Genomic DNA, 26,149 nt, shown 5'->3' with positions numbered 1-26,149 from the left:
GAGCTGGGCTGCCCCTGGCCTCTGCAAGTCTCCAGGAAAAGACACAAAGGTTCCAAGTGCCCAGGGCTGCCACTCAGCATCCCTCCTTCCCCCCTTCTCCAGGGCAGGGGAGATACACCCCATGGGGCACCACTGCCCAAATCTCTTCAGATTTGGTGTTCTGAGAAGATCCATGGAGGAAAAGACCAGAAAAAGCCTTGCTCCTGCCCCTGGAAGCAGGCACCTCCCTGGGGATCCTGCAGGGAGCAGTGCCAGGGGGAGAGAGGACAAACCAAGGCATCTCCTGTCCCTGCTGTGCTCAGCAGGAAATGGAGCAGCTCATCCACAGGGCACACGAGAAGGATGAGGACTCCCACACCCAAAAACACACCCCAAATACCCCCCAGATGGGGCCTCTGCTGGCCACAGCAAGCTCCCCACTAGCCCAGGGTGCTCCAAGGACTCTGAAGAGCTCTGGCTGTAAAATGAGGATGATTCCAAACCCACCTTTCAGCTGTGCCCGTGCCATCCCAGCTGCAGAGCAAAGAGCATTTTATCATTTTATTAATATGACTCTTGGATTATTTCTGCTTCTCTAATCCCTGAAAGCTCAGACACCACTCAGGCCTCAGGTGGGGCCACCATGACACAGCCAATGCTGCAGAAACTGCCCTCAACTGCATTCCTCAGGCTTCTCTTAAAAAAAAGAAAAAAAACAAACCTAAAAACAACCCACATTCAGAGAATTTCCCTGTTGAGTGGCAACTCCCACTTCCTGCTCCACAGGAAACCCCAGCAGTGAGTAAAAATAAAAAATAAAAAAAAAAATCAAAGGAGACTCACACCCAACTGCAGAAGTGATAAGAAATTTGGTTCTGATCCATGCTGTGAGGAACTGCAATAAAATGCCAGCTTCTCAGAAGCCCAAAACCTGAGTGTTTGCCAAGAGGCTAAAAATAAGCCAAAGAGGGTTATATTTAAAAGCACCTACTAATAAATGCCCCTGTCCTTGATTAAATAAACTGCAACTTCCAGAAAAGCACTGTCTTGTTATCCAGCAGTCTGGGGGGAACTTTGGCAGGGGAATAAACATTTTAAATCCAAAACTTCCAACACCTTTTACAACAATTACCTGGTGGCTGGGGCTGGGCCAGGGTGGGTGCTGCCCCTCCCATGGCAGCAGCAAATTGGGGGGATTTCTGTTCCCTCAGACACATGCAGGGCTGCAGGAGCACTTTTATTTTATTTTATTTCAGTTACTTGTTTCATTATCCTCTTTATTGCTTAGAAGTTAATCAACCTCTCCACGTAAATGGGGACAAAGTTCCACCCTGTGGTGACACCAGTGCTTAGCACACTGTCACCTGCCAGGAGTCAGCAGGGACCTGGGCACCAGGGACCCTCCAGGTGCCCTCCTGAGGAGCCTCTCCAAGGGACAATGATTCCAGGAGGCTGGAAAAGTGTTTGCAGAGGGGAAAACTGCCCAAGCCCCTGGGTGAGAGGAGCTGTCAGACAGCAAGGTTTCCCTTGGCAGTGATCCCTGCTCCAAAAGACATGACAAGAACACAGTGGTTAAAGAGAGTTCAGCCATGAGGCACAGAAGGGCTGCCTGGGCTGGGTAAACAAAGCTGTTGTTTTAATTACAAGATTCTATAAATACATATTTACAAAAGGAAGGTATTGATCCAAAGAGTTAAACAAAATGTACAGCTCCCAAGTATTGCCAGAGTACAGGGAGAGAAATTTGTGTTCACACCATCCCACAAATTACAAATACCCATTATTCAGAAAAAAAAAACCAAAAACCCCACATTCTTCATTTAACATTCCTCAGCCCAAGTTTACAGCACCTGCTGCTAGGAAAGCACCATCTGCCCCCAAGTTAGCTGGCAGGGAGGGGTGACCCCTGCCACACACCAAACACACCAAGGGGACACCTCAGGCTTCTGGTCCAGCCCAGGGGCTCCCTGGGGGCAGAGCTGTAGGACACCACACTGCCTGGATTCAAGGGAAAACCCTGCTGGTCCCATTCCCTGGGAGCCCCTACACCTCAGGGAGGCACCTGCTCTGCTCCTGTGCCTGCAGCCTTGGTTTCTCTCCTTGGTTTTACTCCTCTGCTCTCCAAAGAGCTGCAGGCTCAGGGAGAAGTGAGGCTTCCTGCAAAGCCCAGGGTCTGAGGTGTCACTGAGACCTCCAAGGATGCTTCAGATAAATAAAAGACCAGAGCTGCTTGGATGTCCCTTTCTGCAGCTTCTGAGACTTCAGGAATTTACCCACCAAGCCTTCAGGTGTCCCTCCCTGCAGCCACCTCAGGGCACTTCACAGCACAGGAGGAGAATGATGGGAGCCAGAAGAGAACTTCTAAACTTCTGACCAGAGGCAGCCAGGGCCTCCAAGGACAAAACTCAGCAGTGTCCACACAAACTGTGAAGCACCAACTGCTGGAGGAGCTCTTGGGGAACAGCAGGCTCAGCTTGGGCATGGTTTTTCTGAAGGATGTCCAACAATCTTACCTTAATTCACCCAGTAGTTCTAAGCTTGTATGAGAGCCACCTAGGATGTGTTTTAATTTAAAGTTTAGGCAAATTAATTCTAAATAATCAAAGAAAAGAATGGACTTAAACACAAACTGCTAGTGGAAAATGGAATAGGAGTTGCTAGGAGTGTCAGCCTGAAGTCTCTCACAATTTATTTACTTCTCTTAACTCCCACCTCCCATCTGCAGCTCCCAAATCTCATGGTCAAAGGAACATTCTCTGTCATCCACTCCTGTGAATCCAGCCTGGCCTGAGGCTTCCACCACACTCAGGATGCTGCCTGGTCCTCTTTAGCCACAGTCTGCAGAAGGCAAAAAAAGAGAAGAAAAGGAGTAAAGGAGAACTGTGAGACTTGCTGCCATGATTCTGAGCCAAGATATTAATTTCTGCCTGAGCCTGGGGCTGCTCTGGGCCTCTGGGTAACAACTGCAGCAGTAAAAACATTCAGAAGGAAAATGGAGCTGCAGGAGAGGACAATCCCACACAGATTGCCAAGAAAGCTTTATCAGAGTTTGAGCTTCTCAGCACACTGATGACAATAATCCCAGGAAACATTTGTGAACCTGTGGCAGGCAAACCCCCCACCCCCAGCACCACAGAGTCAGCAGGGATGGTGAAAGCAGAAGCTAAATGACAGCCCAGAAGTGGAACAGTTGTGTTTCTGCTGCAGGGATGGAAGAAAACCCAGCACTGTGGGAGAAAAGAACCTACTGAGAGAGCTGGCTGGAGGTGAGAAGGAATATAAAGGCTGTGAGAGCTGTGTGTGCTGCAGCACAAGGAGCAGACACCTCCCTCCCGTGGGTTCTGAGAGAGGAAATGCCCCTGAAGCAAAGCTGGAAATTCCTTCCTGCCAGGAGTCCTGGAAGTGGCACTGAGTCCTGGCCAACATCCACCACCTCTCACCCGCATCCCAGTTCCCTTTGGTGTCCCCAGTGGTCACTCCCCAGTAGTCACTGCAGCTTTTTTTGGGGGGAAATACCAGCTGGGATGTCCCCTGGGAGCTGGGCTGCCCCTGGCCTCTGCAAGTCTCCAGGAAAAGACACAAAGGTTCCAAGTGCCCAGGGCTGCCACTCAGCATCCCTCCTTCCCCCCTTCTCCAGGGCAGGGGAGATACACCCCATGGGGCACCACTGCCCAAATCTCTTCAGATTTGGTGTTCTGAGAAGATCCATGGAGGAAAAGACCAGAAAAAGCCTTGCTCCTGCCCCTGGAAGCAGGCACCTCCCTGGGGATCCTGCAGGGAGCAGTGCCAGGGGGGGAGAGGACAAACCAAGGCATCTCCTGTCCCTGCTGTGCTCAGCAGGAAATGGAGCAGCTCATCCACAGGGCACACAAGAAGGATGAGGACTCCCACACCCCAAAACACACCCCAAATACCCCCCAGATGGGGCCTCTGCTGGCCACAGCAAGCTCCCCACTAGCCCAGGGTGCTCCAAGGACTCTGAAGAGCTCTGGCTGTAAAATGAGGATGATTCCAAACCCACCTTTCAGCTGTGCCCGTGCCATCCCTCCCTGCAGGGGTTTGTGGTCAGCAGAGCCTGGAGAGGGAGCAGTGCAGTGGGAGGCAGTGTCCAAGCAGCAGCAGAATTTATCAAAACCAATTCCACTCTGGCACCACTGCCACTGTGTGCCTGATTTCCAGGGCAGCAGCCACAGCCCAGAAACTCCCAGGGCACTTTTTTGTGGCACCACCAGGTAACACGAGCTCCTGAGACTCTGAAAATGTCTCTGGGCTCTGTGATTTGGCTAAGAGGGCTCAAATCCCCAGCTTTGCCAGCCTTTCCCTTCCTGCCCAGGCAGGATAAAAGCTTCAGGAGAGCAAGAAATGTGCTGGGAGGGTTTCCAAACACCTTACCTGCCTGAGGAGCTGCTTCCCCAGGTAGCTGGTGGCCATGCTGGTCAAGTTCTTTCTGCTGCCAACTTTACACCTGACATAGCCATAGAGGTTGGCTCCCTGCAGCACCACTCCCATCCCAACCACTGCCTAAGGCACAGGAAAATCAAGTCACTCCTTTACAGTCACCTGAGTGGGAAGAGGGGAGATGTGGCACTGAGCTCCAGCACTCAACTCACCAACCATTTCACTTTGAAAGAAAAGAGAGCACTGAAAGCAAAGATGACCCAGATCATAGGGCAGGTGATGAGACCCAGCCAGAAAATTCGGGACTCTGCTTCTGAGGAGGTTTTCCTGCCTTGTGCTGACACCTGGAAGGAGAAAGGAAATGGGGATGTCAGCATTACAACAGCCCAGAATCTACAAATCCCCCAGATTTTGCCTCCACACAACAGTACTGAGTCCTTTCAAGGTCAATCTCTACATGACATCAAGATCTCCCTGCACCAGAAGGATCCATTTTCTACCAGGAAAGTGGTGACAGATCTGGGGCTGGGATTAAATGTCTGCTCTGCACAAACCACCACAAGCACAACTTCCAAATAAGAGAGATTACATAAAATGGGAAAAAAGAGGAAAAAGGGGAGGGGAGGGAGAGGAAAAAAGGGAGAAAGGGAAGAGAAGGGAGGGAGGGAGGGAAGAGAAGAAAGGAAGGGAGGGAAGAGAAAAAAGGGAGGGAGGGAGGGAGGGAGGGAGGGAGGGAGGGAGGGAGGGAGGGAGGGAAGAGAAAAAAGGGAGGGAGGGAAGAGAAAAAAGGGAGGGAGGGAAGAGAAAAAAGGGAGGGAGGGAAGAGAAAAAAGGGAGGGAGGGAAGAGAAAAAAGGGAGGGAGGGAAGAGAAAAAAGGGAGGGAGGGAAGAGAAAAAAGGGAGGGAGGGAAGAGAAGGAAGGGAGGGAGGAAGGAGAAAAAAGGGAGGGAGGAAGGAGAAAAAAGGGAGGGAGGAAGGAGAAAAAAGGGAGGGAGGAAGGAGAAAAAAGGGAGGGAGGAAGGAGAAAAAAGGGAGGGAGGAAGGAGAAAAAAGGGAGGGAGGAAGGAGAAAAAAGGGAGGGAGGAAGGAGAAAAAAGGGAGGGAGGAAGGAGAAAAAAGGGAGGGAGGAAGGAGAAAAAAGGGAGGGAGGAAGGAGAAAAAAGGGAGAAAGGGGAGAGAAGAAAGGGAAAAGAGAAGAACTTTACCTTCCTGGCTTCAAATACCCAGTGACTCCTCCCATCATCATCCACCTGGTTCCACCAGCGAAGCCCAACCAGCAGCCTCCCTGTGACATTCTGGGAGAGAAGGAGAGCTCTGAGCTTTCCATCCCCTGCCTGGCCACAGCTCAGCTGAGCTGGGCTGCTCACCTGCCTCAGGTCTGGGAAAACACCACACAGCCCTGATGTCCCCAGCTGTCACATTTCTGATACACCCAGCACATGAACAAGTGCCCAGAACAACCCAAAGCCAGGTTTATTTCTGGTGGTTACAAAGTGCTCTGATAAAGCACAAAAAAAAGCTCTGAGTGATGTTCTCCCTTTGATTTTTCAAAAATAAGCCAGGTAAACAGAGGCTTGAAATGTTCTTTCAGGTCTTTGCAGCACATCACAAGATTTGAAGGTACCTCAGGGCTGATTTGGACAGGCACAGAGAAGCTCCTTTTATTTTTTGTGACATGAATGGGATTTTCTGCACTGATTCTTACACAGTAAAACCCAAACCCAACAAAATGCAGCAGAGGAACTCACCTTTACAGCCCAAAAGTCACAGGACAGGAGGAGGATAATTGTCACCATGCAGGCAATAAAGCTGCTGGTTAAGAGCTCACAGAGCAGATACACAACTATGGCACTGACCCGGAAGAATAAGTGGAAAAATGATGCAATTGGGTGCCTGGAATGAAAGACAGAACAGACACAGCTCTTTCCAACTCAGCTGAAGCACTTTCAGAGAAAAGACAGGGCTGAAGTCCCCCCCTGCCATCTCCCAGGGTGAGGTTCAGCATCAGAGCTGAGCCCAGGGTGCAGAAGCTGCTGAAAATATGGGCAAAAAACTGAGGGGAGGCTCCGAGGGAGGCAAAAACCCCACGTGGAGGTGAAGGGCACAGGGAGCTTCACCTCCTGCCCAGCATCAGGAAATGTTTCTAAAGGAAATGAACACAGGTTCTGAGAGAGGAAATGCCCCTGAAGCAAAGCTGCCACTCCTCAGTGGCAGGGAGGAAGGGAGGGAGGGAGGGAGGGAGGGAGGGAAGAGAAAAAAGGGAGAGAAAAGAAGAGAAGAGAAGAGAAGAGAAGAGAAGAGAAGAGAAGAGAAGAGAAGAGAAGAGAAGAGAAGAGAAGAGAAGAGAAGAGAAGAGAAGAGAAGAGAAGAGAAGAGAAGAGAAGAGAAGAGAAGAGAAGAGAAAGAGAAGAGAAAGAGAAGAGAAGAGGAAGAGAAGAGGAAGAGAAGAGGAAGAGAAGAGGAAGAGAAGAGGAAGAGAAGAGGAAGAGAAGAGGAAGAGAAGAGGAAGAGAAGAGGAAGAGAAGAGGAAGAGAAGAGGAAGAGAAGAGAAGAGGAAGAGAAGAGGAAGAGAAGAGAAGAGGAAGAGAAGAGAAGAAAGGGAGGAAGGGAGGGAGGAAGGGAGGGAGGGAGCACAGCAGGCTTGCCCTTCTTTTCCCATTTCTGCAGTTTCCAGATAGAAAACACGGAGCCCAGAGCCAGGGACAGCAGAGTCACTCTGTGTGGGCACTGCTGTGCAGGACTTGGGGCAGAACCAGGAAGGAGGCAGCTGGGCCAACTGCACCAGGGCATTTCAGTCATGGAATGGTTTGGGTTGGAAGGGACCTTAAAGCTCCTCCAGTGCCCCCCCTGCCATGGTCAGGGACACCTCCCCCAGCCCAGGGTGCTCCAAGCCCCATCCAACCTGGGCTGGGACACTGCCAGGGATGGGGCAGCCACAGCTTCTCTGGGAAACCTGGGGCTCAGCACCCTCCCAGCAAAGAATTCCTTCCTAATGTCCAACCTGAATCTCCCCTCTTCCAGTTTGAAACCACTTCTCCTTGTCCTGTCACTCCACGGCCTTGGGAAAAGTCCCTCCCCAGCTCTCCTGAAGCCTCTCCTCAGGTACTGGGAGGCTGAGGTGGCAGAGAGCCACAGACTGGGAAGGGATAAGGGACCAGAGAGTGAGAAACTCCATAGCCAGAGTCACCCTCTCAGTGCAGATCCCTCCCACAGGCAGACAAACACACCCCAAACATCACCCAGAAGTCACCCTCTAACTGAAGAGAGAAGGGATTCTGCTCTTACATGTTTTGATGTTCCATGGCAGTGCTTCCTCCCTCCCTCCTCAGCCCAGAACTCATCTAGAAATTCCATGCCTACTGACCTTATTTTTGACTTCTTTGATCTTCTGGATAAATCATCATCTGCATCAAAGAGAGACACATCCTCAATGTCATCACTGCTGTCCTGGAGGGAGGAACAGATGCAAAGGGTTACAGCAGACAAGAGAATCTGTTTGCAGCTTCAAGCAGGGAGAGTTTTGATTCCCCAGGGGGTTCTGACAGCACCCTAAGATCACAAAGAACTGGGGAGGAACAGGAAGCCTTAATCACATCCAGAGGAAGAGAATGGAGTTAACTGGGTTCTGTTCTCTGCTTCCAGCTGTGCTTTGGGAAACATCCACGACCTGACAGGATGAGCCCAAGGGCCCTTCCTGCACCCCGGCTTCACTTCCCAGACTAGGGAGGGGTGGAGGGGGGGGAATCCTTCATCTCTCGTTCCTCTTCGAGCTCGTCACCGCGTACCACAGCTATTCCCCCCTCAGCATTTTACCCGGAGGGATCATCCGCACCCCCCGGGCCGCTTCTGCTGCCCAACGCCACACCAGCAGCACAGCCCCGCCACAGCCCAGCCCATCTCCCCCTTCCCCCGCAATCTCCATCGATCCGGGGCGGTTCCGTGGTGGTACCGACCCCAGACCCCCCCCAGGCCGCCCCGTTCCCGGCCGCCGCTCCCCCTCTGGCCCCTCACCTGCCGCTGCATGGCGGAAGCTCCTTCACTTCCGCCTACCGCCGCTCACGTGACCGCCGCCCACCAATCCCGACGCGCGCTGCGACGCAGCCCCGCCCCTCCCGCGCGTGCGCGCTGAGGGCGGGCAGCGCGAGACGTGTCCGTTATTCACCTCAGGAGCGAGTGGGAGCGGGAACGGGAAAAGAGCGGGAAGGGAGCAGGGAATGAGAGGGATGGGAGCGGGGAATGAGAGGGATGGGAACGGGGAATGAGAGGGATGGGAGCGGGGAATGAGAGGGATGGGAACGGGGAATGAGAGGGATGGGAGCGGGGAATGAGAGAGATGGGAACGGGGAATGAGAGGGATGGGAGCAGGGAATGAGAGGGATGGGAGCGGGGAATGAGAGGGATGGGAGCGGGGAATGAGAGAGATGGGAACGGGGAATGAGAGGGATGGGAGCAGGGAATGAGAGGGATGGGAGCGGGGAATGAGAGATGGGAACGGGGAATGAGAGGGATGGGAGCGGGGAATGAGAGGGATGGGAACGGGGAATGAGAGGGATGGGAGCGGGGAATGAGAGAGATGGGAGCAGGGAATGAGAGAGATGGGAACGGGGAATGAGAGAGATGGGAACGGGGAATGAGAGGGATGGGAGCGGGGAATGAGGGGGATGGGAACGGGGAATGAGAGGGATGGGAACGGGGAATGAGAGGGATGGGAACGGGGAATGAGAGATGGGAGCGGGGAATGAGAGAGATGGGAACGGGGAATGAGAGGGATGGGAGCGGGGAATGAGAGAGATGGGAACGGGGAATGAGAGAGATGGGAACGGGGAATGAGAGAGATGGGAACGGGGAATGAGAGATGGGAGCGGGGAATGAGAGGGATGGGAGCGGGGAATGAGAGAGATGGGAACGGGGAATGAGAGAGATGGGAACGGGGAATGAGAGAGATGGGAGCGGGGAATGAGAGGGATGGGAGCGGGGAATGAGAGATGGGAGCGGGGAATGAGAGAGATGGGAACGGGAAATGAGAGAGATGGGAACGGGGAATGAGAGATGGGAGCGGGGAATGAGAGAGATGGGAACGGGGAATGAGAGAGATTGGAACGGGGAATGAGAGAGATGGGAACGGGGAATGAGAGATGGGAGCGGGGAATGAGAGAGATGGGAACGGGGAATGAGAGAGATGGGAGCGGGGAATGAGAGAGATGGGAGCGGGGAATGAGGGGGATGGGAACGGGGAATGGGAGGGATGGGAACGGGGAATGAGGGAGAGGCTGAGGGAGCTGGGGGTGTTGAGGCTGGAGAAGAGGAGGCTCAGGGGAGACCTCATCACTCTCTCCAACTCCCTGAAAGGAGGTTGGAGCCAGGGGGGGGTTGGGCTCTTTTCCCAGGCAACTCTCAGCAAGACAAGAGGGCACAAGAGGTCTCAAGTTGTGCCAGGGGAGGTTTAGGTTGGACATGAGAAAGAATTTCTTTAGGGAGAGGGTGCTCAGCCATTGGAATGGGCTGCCCAGGGAAGGGGTGGATTCTCCATCCCTGGAGATATTTCAAAAGAGCCTGGATGTGGCACTCAGTGCCATGGGCTGGGAACCACGGGGGGAGTGGATCAAGGGTTGGACTTGGTGAGCTCTGAGGTCCCTTCCAACCCAGACAATTCTATGAAATTCTATGAACGGGAAATGAGCAGGAAGGGAGTGGGTGCCCGAGCAGCCCACAGCTGCAGGGAGAGGATTTGTTGGCTCCAAACAGGACAATCCAGTCCTCAGCTCAGCGTGGCCACAACACCGACCCCAGAGCAACCTCCCAATATCTGCAGGGGCTACAGGAAAGCTGGGGGCATTGGACACGGGGGGGTAGGGAGAGGACAAGGGAAATGGGTTAAAACTTGGAGAGGGGAAATTGAGGAAGAAATGAGATTGAGAAGAAATTCTTTAATTTGAGGGTGCTGAGCCCCTGGTTGCCCAGAGAAGCTGTGGCTGCCCCATCCCTGGCAGTGTCCCAGCCCAGGTTGGATGGGGCTTGGAGCACCCTGGGCTGGGGGAGGTGTCCCTGGGCATGGCAGGGGGGGCACTGGAGGAGCTTTAAGGTCCCTTCCAACCCACACCATTCCACGATTCCATGACTGAAAAGACCTCAGCCTTTCCCTGATGTTTTTCCACCAGGTTTCCTCTCGTAGATTTTTTTTTTTTCCAAGGAGGATTGTGCTGAAGCTGTGCCTGATTTCTTGTGAGAAACTGCCCTCCCGTGGCTAAGCAGGAAATCCTTGGTGCTTGGAGTCTGGAAACTCCCTGTGCCTCTGATCCCTGTGTCCCCACCACCAGGTGCCACTTTCCCCTCTCCCTCATCCCAAACCCACCTGGCTTTTAGCACCAAATCTGCATCCCAGCCCCAGCAGCCTCATTACTTCCTCCTAGCTTTACCTGGACACTTAGTTTTTACTTCCTGCCTGTGCTTTTATTTTGGGGGACAACTGCTGTTATTTTTCCCTGGTAGCAAGGCCTGTCTTAACCCCAGGGTTTGGCTGTTGAAGGTGAGATGAAAATAAACAACCAAAAATTAATCACCACCCTCTGGGGCCTTCCCCAGACTCATCTCAAACCCAAGCAGCTGCTGGAAGGCCCCTTGCTGTGTTGCTGGACAGGAGTGTTCAGGCCTCTAGTGCTAGAATAATATTTATTTATACAAATTAAATCTAATCTGCTGTCCATGTGGGTGCCCTCAGTGACATCTTCAAGAAGGGGAAAAAGGAGACTGCAAAAAAACTTGGAGGGCAGAGAGAGGGTGAGTGAGAACAATTCTGTTTATTGTACTGACCTAAAGCAGCTCCTGGAGTCACCATGGTCTCTGAGTGAGCTCTCCTACCCCTGCAAACCTTTCCTTCAGAGCAGACCTGGCTCTTAGATCCTTTTTTTTTTAATCCATTAATTTCTCTTTGCTGTACTTTGAAGACTTCTTGTCCTCCCCAGCTGGGCAGAGCCCCTGCCAGCCCCTGCTGACTTCTCTGAGGCAGAGGCACAGGGCTGGGCAGGGCCAGGACTGGAAAGTTTTTTCCTCACCTCTGCCTGAAGGTGCAAATCCTTTCTCATCTTGAGAAACCTCTGCTTGTGCTGCCAAACTGCTGATTTCAGCTGTTCATAGCAGAGAGCTGCAGAAACAGCAGAAAAAAGGCATCTCTTAAACTTTGCTGGTGTCAAACTTTAAATAAAATCTTCACCACTGGAGGGATTTCAGGTCTTTTGGCTCTTGTTTTGCCTCTTATCACAGCTTCTAAAATTTTAGGCGTTTAGAATTAATCCAGGAGATATTTCATGAGCAGAAAACCTCCCAGAATTCAAAGATGAGAGGCTTGGTTTTTTTAATATTATGGATGCACCACCCATATGTTTTTGCCACTAAAATGCAGTGCACCCCCTGGTTGTTTCCATTTTCTACAAACTTTTGTAGGATCTTTTACTGAGTACTGCAGAGGGGGTGGTGTCTGATGGGGTTAAAAGCATCAAAGCTTTCCCAGCCCATCAGCTCACCTGCAACATGCAGTTTGGTTGTAGAAATCTGTGAATTACACTGATTTTTTAAAAAAATAAATAAAAAAGCAGTGCTATCAGCAGGTTACAATTTAAAATGTGCCTGTTCACGTGCAGTTGCATTTCCTGGGGAGGCAGATCCTGAATCCTGTGACTCTGGAATATTTTGGAACACATCATTCAAGCACAGAGTCAGCAGCTGCAGGAAGGTGAATGCTGTTCCTGATATTTATATACTAATATTTATATCTATATAAATAGATATATAGGATATATACTAATATTATATCCTAATATCTATTTATATACTAATATTTATATCTATATAAATAGATATATAGGATATATACTAATATTATATCCTAATATTTATTACTCAGCTGGAAAATGACAGTGCCTGTCTGGATAGAAGTGTTGATTTCACATCTGACCTTTCTAAAAAGGTACAAAAGGTTCTGTAACACCCTAAAAAACCCCCCAAACCTTTGAAAGGCAACAGCACATCTACCAGGCTGCAGGTTTTTTTTTTTTTAAAAAAAAAAGAGTATTTTGAGTAAGGTGAAGGTGGTGTGTGCTGGGGATGATTCCTCCAACCTTTTCCATCACACACAGTACCTTGAGGTGCCCCCCAGGTGGGTGCTGGGTGTCCCTGTGCCCAGCAGGACCTCAGCAGCTGCTGGGTGCTCTGCATCTGCAGGGCAAGGTGCTGCAGGGGGCTGAGGAGGTGGCAGGGGGGTGCTGCCTGCAGCTGAAGGGGTGTTCCCTGGCGAGCTCCATTCTCCTGCTTTTTCTTCCCCACCACTTCCCGGTCAGCATCCAGGGTGTAATTCCAGCTGACATCCTCAAACTGGAACATCAGCACACTGCCTGGGCAGTTGATCACCATCCTGCAGAGGAGCAGCAGGTCAGGCACAGGGAACAGCAACTGCTCCCTGAACCCCTCTTTGCTTCTGGGCAAAACCAGACCTCAGGCACCCTGACAGATCCCTGAGAACCATCCCTGCTCCAGGGAAGCAGGAGGAATCATTCCCATCAGGCAGACACTGGGCATTTTGACTCACACCCTGGAGCAGCTCCCTGAGGCTCTTTGCATTCAGCTCTACAGCAAAATTAGCTTCAAGAGAATTAGTCTTAATATCTTAATTATCTAAATATCCTAATATCTTAATTATCTAAATATCCTAATATCTTAATTATCTAAATATCCTAATATCTTAATTATCTAAATATCCTAATATCTTAATTATCTAAATACAATATCCTAATATCTTAATTATCTAAATACAATATCCTAATTATCTAAATACAATATCCTAATATCTTAATTATCTAAATACAATATCCTAATATCTTAATTATTTAAAGATAATATCTTAATATCTTAATTATCTAAAGATATCTTAATATCTTATCTAAACACATCCTAATATCTTAATTATCTAAATACACTATCTTAATTATCTAAAGATAATTAGACTTAAATGCAAAGTGCCAGCAATGAGCAAGATGAGGGCAGTGCTGGGAGGAACTGCCAGGTTGTCAGGATGTGATCCCCCAGCTGGAGGGGTGCACTGCACCTGGGGGGCTTCCTCCTAACAACCCCCCCACTGCTGAGTGTCAGGGCCCTGGTGACACTGCAGGGCTTCAGCCTCCACTCAGCCTGGGAACTGCCTCTTCCTTAGGGGTGCAGGAGGGAAGGAGCCTGGGAGGCTTTTCCATGAGCAGAGCTTTGCTTCCCCAGCCCCTTAAAGGGAATCCTGGCTTCAGCCTTCCAGCTGGGTCTGGATCTTGAGTTAGGGCTGCACACTGTGCTGAGCACTGCTGACCAGAGCAGTTACCAGAGCAGCCAAACAGCAGAGTCCCTTTAAAACTCATTTGTGGGAAGGATGGTGGAAGGAAACACCCACAGTTCCTCAAACTACAAGTAAATTCTGTTCAGAGACTGCTGGCACCAACCTGTTTCCTGCCAGGTAGATAGAAGAGACAGGGTCCTCGTGGCTGTTGGCCATCAACACCTTCAGGCAGCTCCCAGTCAGGTAGTTAAAGACACGAATCATTCCATCAGCACAGCCACTGATAACCCTCAGGTAGAGGAACTCCACAGACAGAACCTCCCTGAAAAGGTGACAGTGTTGGGGCACTCAGCAGGATTTCAGCTCTTCTGTCTCGGAGGGGCTGCAGAGCTCACCCTCCCTCAGCAGCTCAGCTGAGGGCCTGATCAAGGCATTTTAAAGCTCTGAAATGAATCCTTCACCTCCAAACTGCCCAAACTCAAACTCGGTGCTTTCTCACAGCAACCAGTGGGGCTGTGGCCATCTCCTGGGTTCTAAATTTCATTTGGTTGGCGAGGAAAGGAAATAAAACCAATATAATGCTACACTTTGCACACTTATAGTGTTTTTAAATACCAGGACTGAAAATGAGGGCACTTTCTGTTCCTGTAAGGGAGATATTTTTCTTTTACAGATTTACTACTCCTGACTACAACTTGAAACACAGCCAGTTCCTACTTAGGGTGTCTGAAAGCTGTCAGGCATCTCTTCAGGTTCCCCAGCATGCTCCATCCCAGGACACATCCATCTGTGCTTCCTGTCACCAGGTGCCACTGATCAAAGGACAAGCACTTCACTGGGCCTTGATGCCCCTCTAATGTCTGCAAAGTAAAAGAAATGGGTTCAACACCCCCAAAAATCTGCCAAGATTCATAACACCAGCCCCATGGACTATATTGTAATGTACAGACCAGTACTCCTTGTGGATAACTTAGTTTTATAGTCATTTGAGAAATACTCTGGGGTTGTTGGTGATGAGGAGCTGCTGTCATGGGATTAACACCCATTTCCCATCTTTGTTACAGGTGCTGAACCTTGGTACTTCCATTCCAGGATGCCCAGGCTGGACGGGGCAGTAGCAGCTTTGCTCAGCTCCTCCAGTTGAGCTGCACCTCAATTTGCAGCTCTCTGCCCTTCTGGTAGAAAGAGCTCCCAAGTGAGGACTAACACAAGTTCTGAACTCAACCTTGAAATTGCAGAGAAGCCTCTTCAGCTGCTTCAGCTTCATCACCTGGTACCAGGGCTGTCAGCAAGCTGCAGACTGTGGAGCAGCAGCTGAGCCCCTCATCCCCAGAGCTGTCAGTCAGTCAGCCCTCACTCTCTGCCCTGGTTCTGAATCCTTCCCCAGGAACAGCTTAAAGTATCCACAGAGAATAAGTAATGCTGGGGCAAACCAAACCTGGGATTTAAATTGGCATTTTTTTGCAAATCAGCTTTTATATTACAAATTATTCTGCAGTTTAGATTGCTTTTGATTTGGGTTTGATTTTTTGGGGGGGGATGATTTTTTTTTTTTTTTTTTTTTAGAAAGACTTTGTCAGAAGCCAAAAGCTATAATAAATTAGCAGGGGAGGTTTTTAGACCCCTCAGCACCAAATTATCCAACTTACTTTGAGCAGAGTGCCCGTTGCAGCACGCCAGACCTTCACCAGCCCTTGCTCACACCCACTGACAATGTGGGTGCTGCCCATTTTCACTGCCCAAACAGCAGTGCCATGCCTCAGGGTCCTGAGGCACTTCCCCCTCCTCAGGTTCCACACTGTCAGAGGCAAAGGGAAGAAATATTAAAACCACATCTGCCCCAGTGCTCAGGTTTGCTGAGTATGACAAGAATTAAGAGATGGGGGGAATTACAGCTGTGGCTGCTACCTGCAGCTCTGCCAGGAGCCAAGGGTTGATTTGAAGAATAATTATGGAGTAAAAATATTAAATGCAAATTCCAGGGAGCAGCCCAACTTTTTCAGCTGTGTTCTCTAAGCCAGTAACAAAGAAGCCTCTGGCAAAGCTGGAAGTTGGTCCCACTTCCCAAAGGCTGCTGCAGCTCTGTAGCCACAAATTTATCTGAATAAAACCAGAAATAACAAGTGTTGATCCAGTGACACAGAGGCCTGGGGTGTGCATGTGTCCACAGCTTAGGCTGCTCTGGAACCAAACTGAGGCAGTAAGGTCCACCCTGCCATTCAGGTTTATTTTCACTGCCCATCTCAGCCTGACTGCAGCCCCCGTGCCCTGCTCAGGGCACCTCCTGCCCTTGCCCCTCACCTTTCACCATCCCATCTTTGGCTCCTGACACAAACTGCTCCTCATGCAGATCCAAGCAGGTGATGGTCCCGAAGTGACCAATAAAGATTTTCACACAAGCACCACTGTAGATATCCCAGCACCTATAGGGAGCAACAGAAGAGGGAAGGCAGTGATTAACTCAGTGGGTGGCTCACTCATCTTATTATTTCCCACTTAACAGGCTGAACTAGATGAAAATCAGGAGTCATCCCACAAAGGTCTCAAAGGATCTGGAATGATCAAGTCACACTTGGTGTTAAATTTCCACCCCTTTGTTTGCTTTTTCCCTTCCCAACTACTTAGGACTACTTAGGCTGGATTTCCCCTTTGGGGTGGTTCCCTTCCATTCCCCTTAGCACCCCGAGCTTTAAGGTTGTTTTTCTTTACTAAGATAATTTCTGTTGGCTTCACCTGGAGATCTGCAGCCCACCCTTCAAGAGCCAGCCCTCTTGGAGCAGGGAGGTCAGAGCCTCAATCCGTGCAAACTCCTTCCCCTTGTGTAGAAGCTTTGGATGAAGTTGTGCAATGATTGTGCTGGAGCCAGAGAACCTGCTGCTGAGCTTGGCATCCCCCAAATGGTGCTCTTGGGATTCAGTGATAAATGTGCAAGCTGAGCACCTCCAGCCCTGGTTTCAGGGTGCAGCACCCAGCTGCACAGCAGGTACCAGGCTGTCACAGCACAACAGAGCTTCTAAAATGTCACCTGGGCTCCCTGAACCCCGTGCTGGTGTCAGCAGTGCCAGAATCTCACTGCAGCTGCTTATGTGAAACGTATCTGGGGTTTTAAGGCACTTTAGGAAAACCTGAGCATCACTGCAACTGCCTGGGTTATCCCTCAGTACTGGGTGGAACTGGGGAAGAGCAGCTGTCCTGTGTTCCCTTATCCACTGCCCTTTCCTCAGGACTCAGAGGATTCCAGCAGGCTGGAGTGGAATAATCTACCTTCCATTTTCCCTGGAGTCCCCACGGGGCCGGCACCCCCAGCACAGCCCCAGAGCTGCTCACCTGATGCTGAGATCAAAGCTGGCACTGAGGACAAACCCTTTCTTCTCACTGAGGATGAGGGCTCTGATGCTCCCAGCGTGGCCAGAGAACACAGGAGACACTTTTTTCACTCCTGCTGTCCCAGGAGGCACTTCCTTCATTCCCCCCATCCCAAGCAGCCTCACTTTTCGGTCTGCAGAGCCCACAGCCACCAAGTTCCCACCGTTGTAATGGATTACTCTCTGCTGGTCTGATCTGGGGAAGAGACAGTGGCTGAGATGAGCTGGAGCTGGCTGGCAAGGGACAAGAGTACCTCGAGTACACCTCGAGTCCTGTGTCCAGTTCTGGGGCCCTCAGCTCAGGAAGGATCCAGGGTGTTCCACGCCAGCAACACAACAACCCCATGGGGAGCTCCAGGCTGGGCACAGAGTGGCAGAAAGGGAGCTGGGAGTCTGGATTGCCAGGAAGCTGAAGAGGAGCCAGCAGTGTGCCCAGGTGGCCAAGAAGGCCAATGGCATCCTGGGCTGGCTCAGGAACAGCGTGGCCAGCAGGTCCAGGGAAGGGATTCTGCCCCTGTGCTCAGCCCTGGGGAGGCCACAGCTTGAGTCCTGTGTCCAGTTCTGGGCCCCTCAGCTCAGGAAGGAGATTGAGGTGCTGGAGCAGGTCCAGAGAAGAGCAAGGAGGCTGGGAAGGGATCCAGCACAAGTCCTGTGAGGAAGGGCTGAGGGAGCTGGGGGTGTTGAGGCTGGAGAAGAGGAGGCTCAGGGGAGACCTCATCACTCTCTCCAACTCCCTGAAAGGAGGTTGGAGCCAGGGGGGGGTTGGGCTCTTTTCCCAGGCAACTCTCAGCAAGACAAGAGGGCACAAGAGGTCTCAAGTTGTGCCAGGGGAGGTTTAGGTTGGACATTAGAAAGAATTTCTTTCTGGAGAGGGTGATCAGGCATTGGAATGGGCTGCCCAGGGAAGGGGTGGATTCTCCATCCCTGGAGCTATTTCAAAAGAGCCTGGATGTGGCACTCAGTGCCATGGGCTGGGAACCACGGGGGGAGTGGATCAAGGGTTGGACTTGATGAGCTCTGGTGTCCCTTCCAACCCAGACAATTCTGTGATTCTATGATAAGAGGTCTGAGACTGTCCCAAGCATTTCTCTGAGGTTTGGTGGTGCTCAGTGAGCAACCTGATGGATATAACCCCAAAAGAAAAGAAAAAAAAAAAAAAAAAAAAAAAAAGTGAACCCATTGCAGGGCACCACAGCCCAGTTCCATGGGTCTCCAGACTCAAGTCTGGATCTGGAGTGGGAGGTTCCAGAGGGGAGAGGGCTCCTCCTGGCCCTGATCCCCTGGGATGCACTGGGAATCACTGACCCTCATTGAATGGGTTGGGAGGGACTTGTAAGATCATCCAGCTCCAACCCCCCTGCATGGTCAGGGACACCTCCCACAGCCCAGGGTGCTCCAAGCCCCATCCAACCTGGGCTGGGACACTGCCAGGGATGGGGCATCAACAACCTCTCCAGGAAACCTATCCCAGAGCCTTAATACCCTCATGGTGCAGAATTTTCCCTAATATCTGACCTAAATCTCCCCTCTTTCACTTTAAAACTGTTACCCCTTGTCCTGTCATTAAAAATAATTTCTTCTGGTATTTTATATATTAAAAAAAAAAAAAAAATAGATGCAACAGACTTTCTTAACATTGATTCTGAGAGATCCTTCTCCAGCCATGCATTCCCACAGAAGGGTTGCAGGGAATGGGACAGGATTCCAGAAGCTGCTGTTTAGCCCTGGAGGCAAGCAGTTTACTCACTGATCCATGAGAACCTGAATATTGTAGGAGTTACAGAAGATATTTCTTTCTTCCAGCTGGATTGTCTCTGTTTCCAGATCACAGTAGGCTGCCTGCAGATTGTTTTCCTCCTCCTGATGAGAAGAAAAAACAGGGAGAAGTAACTCAGGGAGGGAAGTGTGCCTCACTATTCCATGGTGTGGAACAGCAGGTCCCCCAAAATAGTGGTGAGAACAACAGAGACACAAAGTGTTGGTTAAGAACACTCAGAGAGCAGCAGCTTCCTGCTTGCTGCAGGACAAGGATTATTCCCATGTCATTCCAAAAAAAAAAAAAAAAAGGCCTGACACCTTTATTCTTGGGAAAAAGTCCATGTCCTCTTGATGCTGTCCTGCCTCACCACTGACCCTGGCACAAAGGCTGCAGATTCCCTCCCACACCAGAGTGTGCTGAGCAAGCCCTGGGGACAAATTGCTCCCAGCAGTGCGAGACAGGAGCAGGAGCAGAGCAGAGCACCCCCAGACTCACGGTCCTGACTTCCCAACCCCCCAGACCCTCCCCAAACACCTCCCAAGATACCTTTTTCTCCATTCCCCAGCTGTCCTCTCTCTTTTCAATGACATCACCATCTTCATTTAGCTGTGGGATTGCCACAGGGACTGTTTTAGCATAGTTTGTGATTGCTCCTCTGGGGCACAAGCCCTGCAAGAAAGCAGCAGAGACACCAGAGTCACTGCAGATGCTGCTCCAGCTGATGTCCCAGCATCTCCAGGGGATGCTGAGCTACATCCAAACACTGCCCTGCTGCTAAGAGACCTGCGGTTACCCTTCTGTTGCTATAAGATTGAACTTCCTGAGAAAAATTATTGCTTTTTGTTCTTTTTTCCAAACCCTAATCTTAAGCTTTAATAAGCTGCAAAATTTTTCTATTTTAACAGAAAAAAATTTTCAAAGCCCATGTCAGCTTTGGTGAGCACTTGGTTGATTCAGAACCCATACCCACTGAGAGGAGAGACTCCCAACATCTTCACCAAGGTTTATTTTTAATGTGCAAGAGGTTCATAGAATCCTAGAATGGGCTGGGTTGGAAGGGACCTCAGAGCTCATCAAGTCCAACCCTTGCTCCACTCCCCCCGTGGTTCCCAGCCCATGGCACTGAGTGCCACATCCAGGCTCTTTTGAAATAGCTCCAGGGATGGAGAATCCACCCCTTCCCTGGGCAGCCCATTCCAATGCCTGATCACCCTCTCCAGAAAGAAATTCTTTCTCATGTCCAACCTAAACCTCCCCTGGCACAACTTGAGACCTCTTGTGCCCTCTTGTCTTGCTGAGAGTTGCCTGGGAAAAGAGCCCAACCCCCCCCTGGCTCCAACCTCCTTTCAGGGAGTTGGAGAGAGTGATGAGGTCTCCCCTGAGCCTCCTCTTCTCCAGCCTCAACACCCCCAGCTCCCTCAGCCCTTCCTCACAGGACTTGTGCTGGATCCCTTCCCAGCCTCCTTGCTCTTCTCTGGACCTGCTCCAGCACCTCAAGCTCCTTCCTGAGCTGAGGGGCCCAGAACTGGACACAGGACTCAAGCTGTGGCCTCCCCAGGGCTGAGCACAGGGGCAGAATCCCTTCCCTGGACCTGCTGGCCACGCTGTTCCTGAGCCAGCCCAGGATGCCATTGGCCTTCTTGGCCACCCTCTGGAAGTCCAACGTTCCATTAAGCTTTCTTTAAATGCTAGCCCAGAGCTGAGCTGTCCATGCTCTCTCCACAAACTGAAGCACACAAAGACCCCTCACATGGTCTCTTTGGGGATTCACCATTCCCCTGAACTTGGTCTCTGGCAGGACAAACCTTTCCTACGTGTTCTGCTTTGCTGCATCCCAACCACCGGCTCCAGTTCTCAGGAAAACTCAGCGTTTCCATCTTCCTACATGGAGTCACCAAAGCTCATTTTTGAGGGTGCCATGGTAGCTCCACTCAATTACCAGAGAATGTGGATTCATGGCCAAACTCTAATTTCTTGATCACAAGAATTTTTTGCTCCATTTTTAGTCTCTTAGTCTGGGTGCTTCCTTGTGACAGGATGAACACCTAAACTCAGTTCTCCAGATGTAGGAACAGGGAGAAACTGGGAGCTGGCCTCTAATAAAGGTATCTCCATCTGATAGCTTGGGCAGAGTCCTAAAACACTTTTTGAAGTGTTTAAAACACCCTTTTAAAGTTTTAAAAGTGCATGTTTTAAAGAGCATGATGAGAGCAGAAGCCCAGACATCCCACCTGCAGCTGCTGGATGCTGTCCTGTACCATGCCTCGAGATGCACGCTCCCTCTTCACTTCTTTGACCAGAAAAGCCCAGTAGCTACTCACAGCAGCACAGACATTGAGGGATTTTTGATCCAAAAGCCCTGAGAAATTAAGAAGAGACAGCTTGGCTTTCCCCCATTGCCACCAGAGGCTGTACAGCACCCAGGAAAAAATCAGAGGAGCTTTACCTAGGATGTGCATGGAGAGGTGAGGTGGCAAGCAGCAGATTAAGTCCTTGGAGGGGGACTGAAGAGCTGCAGAAACCCTTGTGTCATCCTGCTCATCATCTAAGGACACAACAGCTGAGTTGTCCTCTGCCTCAGGACCCTCTTGCTTGGGATACTCCATGTTTTGGAGCCACATTGCTCCCACCTGCAGTGGTTAATCAGCAGTCTGAGGAGTGCTTGGTGTCTGGGGGCAATTAACAACAACGCTGTTAGGGAGGGAGTGCAGGGGTTGCTCTGGCTCCTCTCCACATCCCCTGGGTACTGGATGCTTCAGAGGATGCTGAAAACCTTCAGGCTCTTGCAGGATGTGTGCCAGCAGGAGGGGCTGAGGGCAGAGATGGCAGGAAGGAGAACTCTGCCCACTGCCCTGCAGTCCTGGGCTCCTCCCAGCTGGAAAATCCAGTTCTCCAAAGGGCCACAGGAGATGCTGGGGACACAGGGTGACACCTTGTTCCTTTTGCCTCCAGCAGGGACCAGTGTGGGAGGCTGAGTGAAGGGGACTGGCAAAGCACCCTCATGCCAAGGACATGCATTTCTGGCATGAAATGAGTGGGAAACCATCTTGCTGCAGGACAAGGATTGTACCCATGCCATTCCATAAAAAAAAAAAAAAAAAAAAAAAGAAGGCCTGACACCTTTATTCTTGGGAAAAAGACCATGTCCTGATGATGATGTCCAGCCCCACCAGTGACCCTGGAACAAAGGCTATCAGTTTTAGCCATTCAGTTTTCTTCAGTAAAAATTATTTAGGTCACAACAGCACAGAAGGAAAGAAAGGGTAACAAATTTCTATTGCCCTCCAGCGAGCAGAGGGGTAAACACAGGTAACACCCTTCTCACAGCAGCACTTTTGGCTGATGCCCACACCCCAGAGGTGTCTCTGACACCTTTGCCAAACAACAGCACCCCCCTTGTACAGGGTACACTTTGAAATTCAGGTTGTGCTGGTGGAAGACCTTAAACCTGAGAGAACAACATTTTCCTCAGCAAAGGGAAATCTCCCATCTCTTTGCTCAGAGCATCCTGTCTGAACCTCAGCAACCCTGGGAGGTGACACAGAGCAAAGCTCAGAATCTGCTGAATAGCACCAGCTCCTCTTGCATGGCACTTCTGAACTTTCCAGCTCGTTATTTCCAAGCTCTGCCATGTTTTTATCCCACCCCATAGATACCCAGAACAGAATTATTCCTAAGCAGTACTTGCTGTGAATGCTCTGGCATAGAATCACAATTGGCTGGGCTGGAAGGGACCTCAGAGCTCATCAAGTCCAACCCTTGCTCCACTCCCCCCGTGGTTCCCAGCCCATGGCACTGAGTGCCACATCCAGGCTCTTTTGAAATAGCTCCAGGGATGGAGAATCCACCCCTTCCCTGGGCAGCCCATTCCAATGGCTGAGCACCCTCTCCAGAAAGAAATTCTTTCTAATGTCCAACCTAAACCTCCCCTGGCACAACTTGAGACCTCTTGTGCCCTCTTGTCTTGCTGAGAGTTGCCTGGGAAAAGAGCCCAACCCCCCCCTGGCTCCAACCTCCTTTCAGGGAGTTGGAGAGAGTGATGAGGTCTCCCCTGAGCCTCCTCTTCTCCAGCCTCAACACCCCCAGCTCCCTCAGCCCTTCCTCACAGGACTTGTGCTGGATCCCTTCACAGCCTCCTTGCTCTTCTCTGGACCTGCTCCAGCACCTCAATCTCCTTCCTGAGCTGAGGGGCCCAGAACTGGACCCAGGACTCAAGCTGTGGCCTCCCCAGGGCTGAGCACAGGGGCAGAATCCCTTCCCTGGACCTGCTGGCCACGCTGTTCCTGAGCCAGCCCAGGATGCCATTGGCCTTCTTGGCCACCTGGGCACACTGCTGCCTCCTCTTCAGCTTCCTGGCAATCCAGACTCCCAGCTCCCTTTCTGCCACTCTGTGCCCAGCCTGGAGCTCCCCATGGGGTTGTTGTGTTGCTGGCGTGGAACACCCTGGGTATTTTCCTCCCAGTGTTAAGTCCTCAGGAAGTGGTACCTTTCTCACTAAGCTGCTCAGTCCTTGCAGATGAGGTTTTCCTGCAGAAGGAGTCCTGGCAGAGCACAGGGGAAATGGAACCCGGGCACTGGGCTGAGGACAGCTGGACACAGCTTTAGGATTCAGCAGATGATCCAGCTACATCTTGCTCTGGAGGGATGAAGCGAAGAGTTAAACCTTACAGTCACAGCAGGGAGCAGAGTTAAGGGATTGCAGAAGTTAGAATAGTACATTAAGTATCTAATAAATAAATGATGCTATATTCCTTATTCCATCTCCTCTGTCCATGCAGAATTAGTCCCATCAGTACTTTCTGTAGCATAGCTTTTATTACTTAAAATATTCACAACCAGGCCACCCGAGATATGTTGCACAGAATTCATTTAAGGAAGGTTTTGGGTTTTTTTTTTTTTAATGACACTGTTGCCAGCTCCACTCCATTATAAGCTATATTCCTCTTCCTTTTCATGATCCCTTGAGTTACAGGGTTGCTGGACACCGGGGCACACACAGAGGTGGCTGGGTTCTGGGTCAGGATAAAGCTGCTGGGTCCAAGTCCCATCTGTCCCCATCTCCTGCTGCCAGGAGCACCCCAATCCCTTCTCAACCTCTGCTCACCCCGGGCTTTTGCCATTTATTTCCTGCAGCTGGAAAGATCAGAGACCTGAACCACACCGGGATCAACCAGAACACCAAACAGCACCGGGTTAAAACTGCCAGGAACCATTCCACTGGCCGGGCAGTTTCTGTGGGACTGCCTGCTCGGGAAACTTTGCCACATGGAATGAAATTCCTGCTGGAGAGGGGAACAACCAGAGCAGCATCAGGAGCCACCACCCTGCTGCAGGTGACCCAAGGGGACCCGGGGCCCGTCACCTCCATCTCAGCATCCCCTGACCGCAGGAAACCCGAGCACTTGTCCTTCCCCAGGGCAGGGGGGACACCAAACCGGTGCTCAGTGGGTGCTGACCCTGCCGGGAAGGGCTCAGTGCCACCCCCCGGTGTCACCCTCCTGCCCACCGCTCGCTCCCGTGTCCCGCAGCCGCTCCGCAGCCTCCTCAGGGGGGAGCAGAACCCGGGAAGGATTTTTGGAGCTTGGGGGGATCCGCACATCCCTACCCAGACCTTTCCTACCCAAAAAACCTCAGCGGGCACCGAAGGCAAAAACACCCAGGGATCGGCAATCCCTCCGGCCGGACCCCTCCCGGTACCGGATTTAGGTCCCGGGTTTCTTCTCCATCCCCGCACCCACGGGGGTCCCTACCGCTCCCTTCCCCACCCCCAGGGCTCCCGCAGCCCCTGACCTGCTCCCGGGGGTCGGCTGGACCCGCAGCCCCCCCCTCCCTGCCCGCCCATCCCCGTCGCGTCCTTGCTGCTAGGAGACCCCCGGTACCGTAATGCTCCGAGCGCCCGCCCGTATTGCCCCGAATAGCCGCGCCTCCCCCGCCAGGACCCGGAGGGGGAACAGGAGAAGGGGGGCACAGAGCCCCCGGAGCATCACTCGGGGGGAAAGGGAAGCAAACGGGTGTAAAAAGTGCCCGGGAAGTGGGAGCAGCACCGCTTGGTTTGCAGACACTGACGCCCAGAGGCAACGCATGGAAGTACTGATCCAAAAGGTGTTCGGGCCCGAAAGACTTGACACCTTTTCTCTTTTTTTCCTGACTCCCAAGCTTCCCCAGGTTGAAAAAAAACAACCCCAACAGCTTAATTTTATCATCTAATCAGTCAAAAATGCGCATAGGAGTAAAGGCTGGTTCAGCCATCGTTTGGGAGAAGGTAGGAGGATTAAGTGGGTTATAAAAGAAGCTTTTGAAAATACAGAGTATTGCAGAGCAACCCAGGGAGGCAGCAATAAACTGGGACCTCCCCAAGGGCACCCCTGGCAAGGATGGGTGCAAGAAGCAGGGTCACCTACCTGGGTGCTCTGCACAGGGCAGGAGAAGGAATGGGCAGGACCCCAGCTTCAGCCACTCTGCTCCTGCTCAGCGTTGGTTTCTTGCCACAGAGAACTGGTTAGAGCAAAACCCACCCCTTTTCACCGGTTTTAAGTCCAGCAACCAGCTGCTCCTTGCTTAACTGAAATAAAATCTTGGAGCTCCCTGCCGAAGGGATCACAACCCCTTCCAGGGCTGCATTTCACTCTCCATGCACAGAAACTCTTCCTCCCTCCCTCCCTGGGGAGATCAAGGACACAATATTTTCTTGCAGAACAGTCCATCTGAGATGGCAGCACCCCCCACTGAGAAGCTGGTGTTGCAGGGTGAGAGAAGCCCCACTTTCACCTCCAGAAAGCCTCTGGAGGGAGCAGCCACCTCCCCACACGACCACCCAAGCACCCTGCCGACACATCACCCCCCCAGACCAGCCCTGGGACCCCCACAGCATCCCCCATTGCCTCCAGGCTCAAGCTTCACAGAATCCCCAAGCCAAACCCTGCCCAGGGGGAAGGGGAGATCTGGGAGCACACCCCAGACTCCAGCACCTCCCAGATAAGCCCCAGAGGAGCACACAGAGCTGAGCTGGCACCCGAGGCTTGCCAGAGGGAAACAATGACCTGCAGGACCTCAAAGCACAGCCCAGCAGCTGGGCCAGCAAGCTGCAGAGTCCTGCTCCTGCTCCTGCTCCTGCTCCTGCTCCTGCTCCTGCTCCTGCTCCTGCTCCTGCTCCTGCTCCTGCTCCTGCTCCTGCTCCTGCTCCTGCTCCTGCTCCTGCTCCTGCTCCTGCTCCTCTGGGCTGCACCTCAGCCCCTTTTATTGGGAAGCTGTGATCCTGCCCCAGCTGGAAGCACTTTGCTGCTCTGCCCATCCCTGGTGCAGGCAGGGGCTCAGCCCCCAGGAGCCCTTCCCAGC

The 26,149-nt window shown here is 51.6% G+C and overlaps 2 protein-coding genes and 1 long non-coding RNA gene across 4 annotated transcripts; all 3 read right to left on the bottom strand.

Moving 5' to 3' along the window:
* Window positions 1-1,594: 1,594 nt before the first annotated feature.
* TVP23C (trans-golgi network vesicle protein 23 homolog C) lies at window positions 1,595-8,491 on the bottom strand. 2 transcript variants are annotated; one of them, XM_071764520.1, is made up of 7 exons: window positions 8,389-8,491; window positions 7,742-7,824; window positions 6,126-6,270; window positions 5,583-5,672; window positions 4,590-4,721; window positions 4,372-4,500; window positions 1,595-2,817 (listed from the first exon to the last, which is right to left on the bottom strand). In XM_071764520.1, exons 1-7 carry the CDS (start codon window positions 8,398-8,400, stop codon window positions 2,785-2,787), a joined length of 624 nt encoding a protein of 207 aa, XP_071620621.1. In that variant the 5' UTR covers window positions 8,401-8,491; the 3' UTR covers window positions 1,595-2,784. The 2 variants fall into 2 exon arrangements, with proteins under 2 accessions (XP_071620621.1, XP_071620622.1); XM_071764521.1 differs by having other exon boundaries at window positions 4,594-4,721.
* A 2,664-nt stretch (window positions 8,492-11,155) lies between these two features.
* FBXW10B (F-box and WD repeat domain containing 10B) lies at window positions 11,156-21,309 on the bottom strand. Its single transcript, XM_071764496.1, has 11 exons — window positions 21,261-21,309; window positions 21,046-21,173; window positions 19,361-19,483; window positions 18,803-18,915; window positions 17,018-17,251; window positions 15,992-16,113; window positions 15,340-15,488; window positions 14,408-14,550; window positions 13,854-14,012; window positions 12,513-12,784; window positions 11,156-11,518 (listed from the first exon to the last, which is right to left on the bottom strand). Exons 1-11 carry the CDS (start codon window positions 21,271-21,273, stop codon window positions 11,295-11,297), a joined length of 1,680 nt encoding a protein of 559 aa, XP_071620597.1. The 5' UTR covers window positions 21,274-21,309; the 3' UTR covers window positions 11,156-11,294.
* Window positions 21,310-24,691, bottom strand: LOC139805755 (uncharacterized). The gene is made up of 3 exons (XR_011729982.1): window positions 24,605-24,691; window positions 23,301-23,450; window positions 21,310-21,444 (listed from the first exon to the last, which is right to left on the bottom strand). It is a non-coding gene; the product is annotated as an uncharacterized lncRNA (long non-coding RNA).
* Between the last annotated feature and the right edge of the window lie 1,458 nt (window positions 24,692-26,149).

Source organism: Heliangelus exortis, chromosome 20 (assembly GCF_036169615.1).
Source record: "Heliangelus exortis chromosome 20, bHelExo1.hap1, whole genome shotgun sequence".
NCBI lineage: Eukaryota > Metazoa > Chordata > Aves > Apodiformes > Trochilidae > Heliangelus > Heliangelus exortis.
The sequence above is the reverse complement of the archived record's forward strand: the minus strand, read 5'-3'. Positions and strand labels throughout refer to the sequence as shown.

Excerpts from the sequence above, each read along its gene's own strand:
- TVP23C (XM_071764520.1), bottom strand. Across the intron at positions 5,673-6,125 it reads GTGACTTTTGGGCTGTAAAG|AATGTCACAGGGAGGCTGCT; the intron begins GTGAGTTCCTCT and ends CTTCTCTCCCAG. Across the intron at positions 4,501-4,589 it reads CTTTCAAAGTGAAATGGTTG|GCAGTGGTTGGGATGGGAGT; the intron begins GTGAGTTGAGTG and ends CCTGTGCCTTAG.
- FBXW10B (XM_071764496.1), bottom strand. Across the intron at positions 15,489-15,991 it reads CAAAGATGGGATGGTGAAAG|TGTGGAACCTGAGGAGGGGG; the intron begins GTGAGGGGCAAG and ends TGCCTCTGACAG. Across the intron at positions 14,013-14,407 it reads ACAGCTTTCAGACACCCTAA|GGAGGTTCTGTCTGTGGAGT; the intron begins GTAGGAACTGGC and ends TCACCTTTTCAG.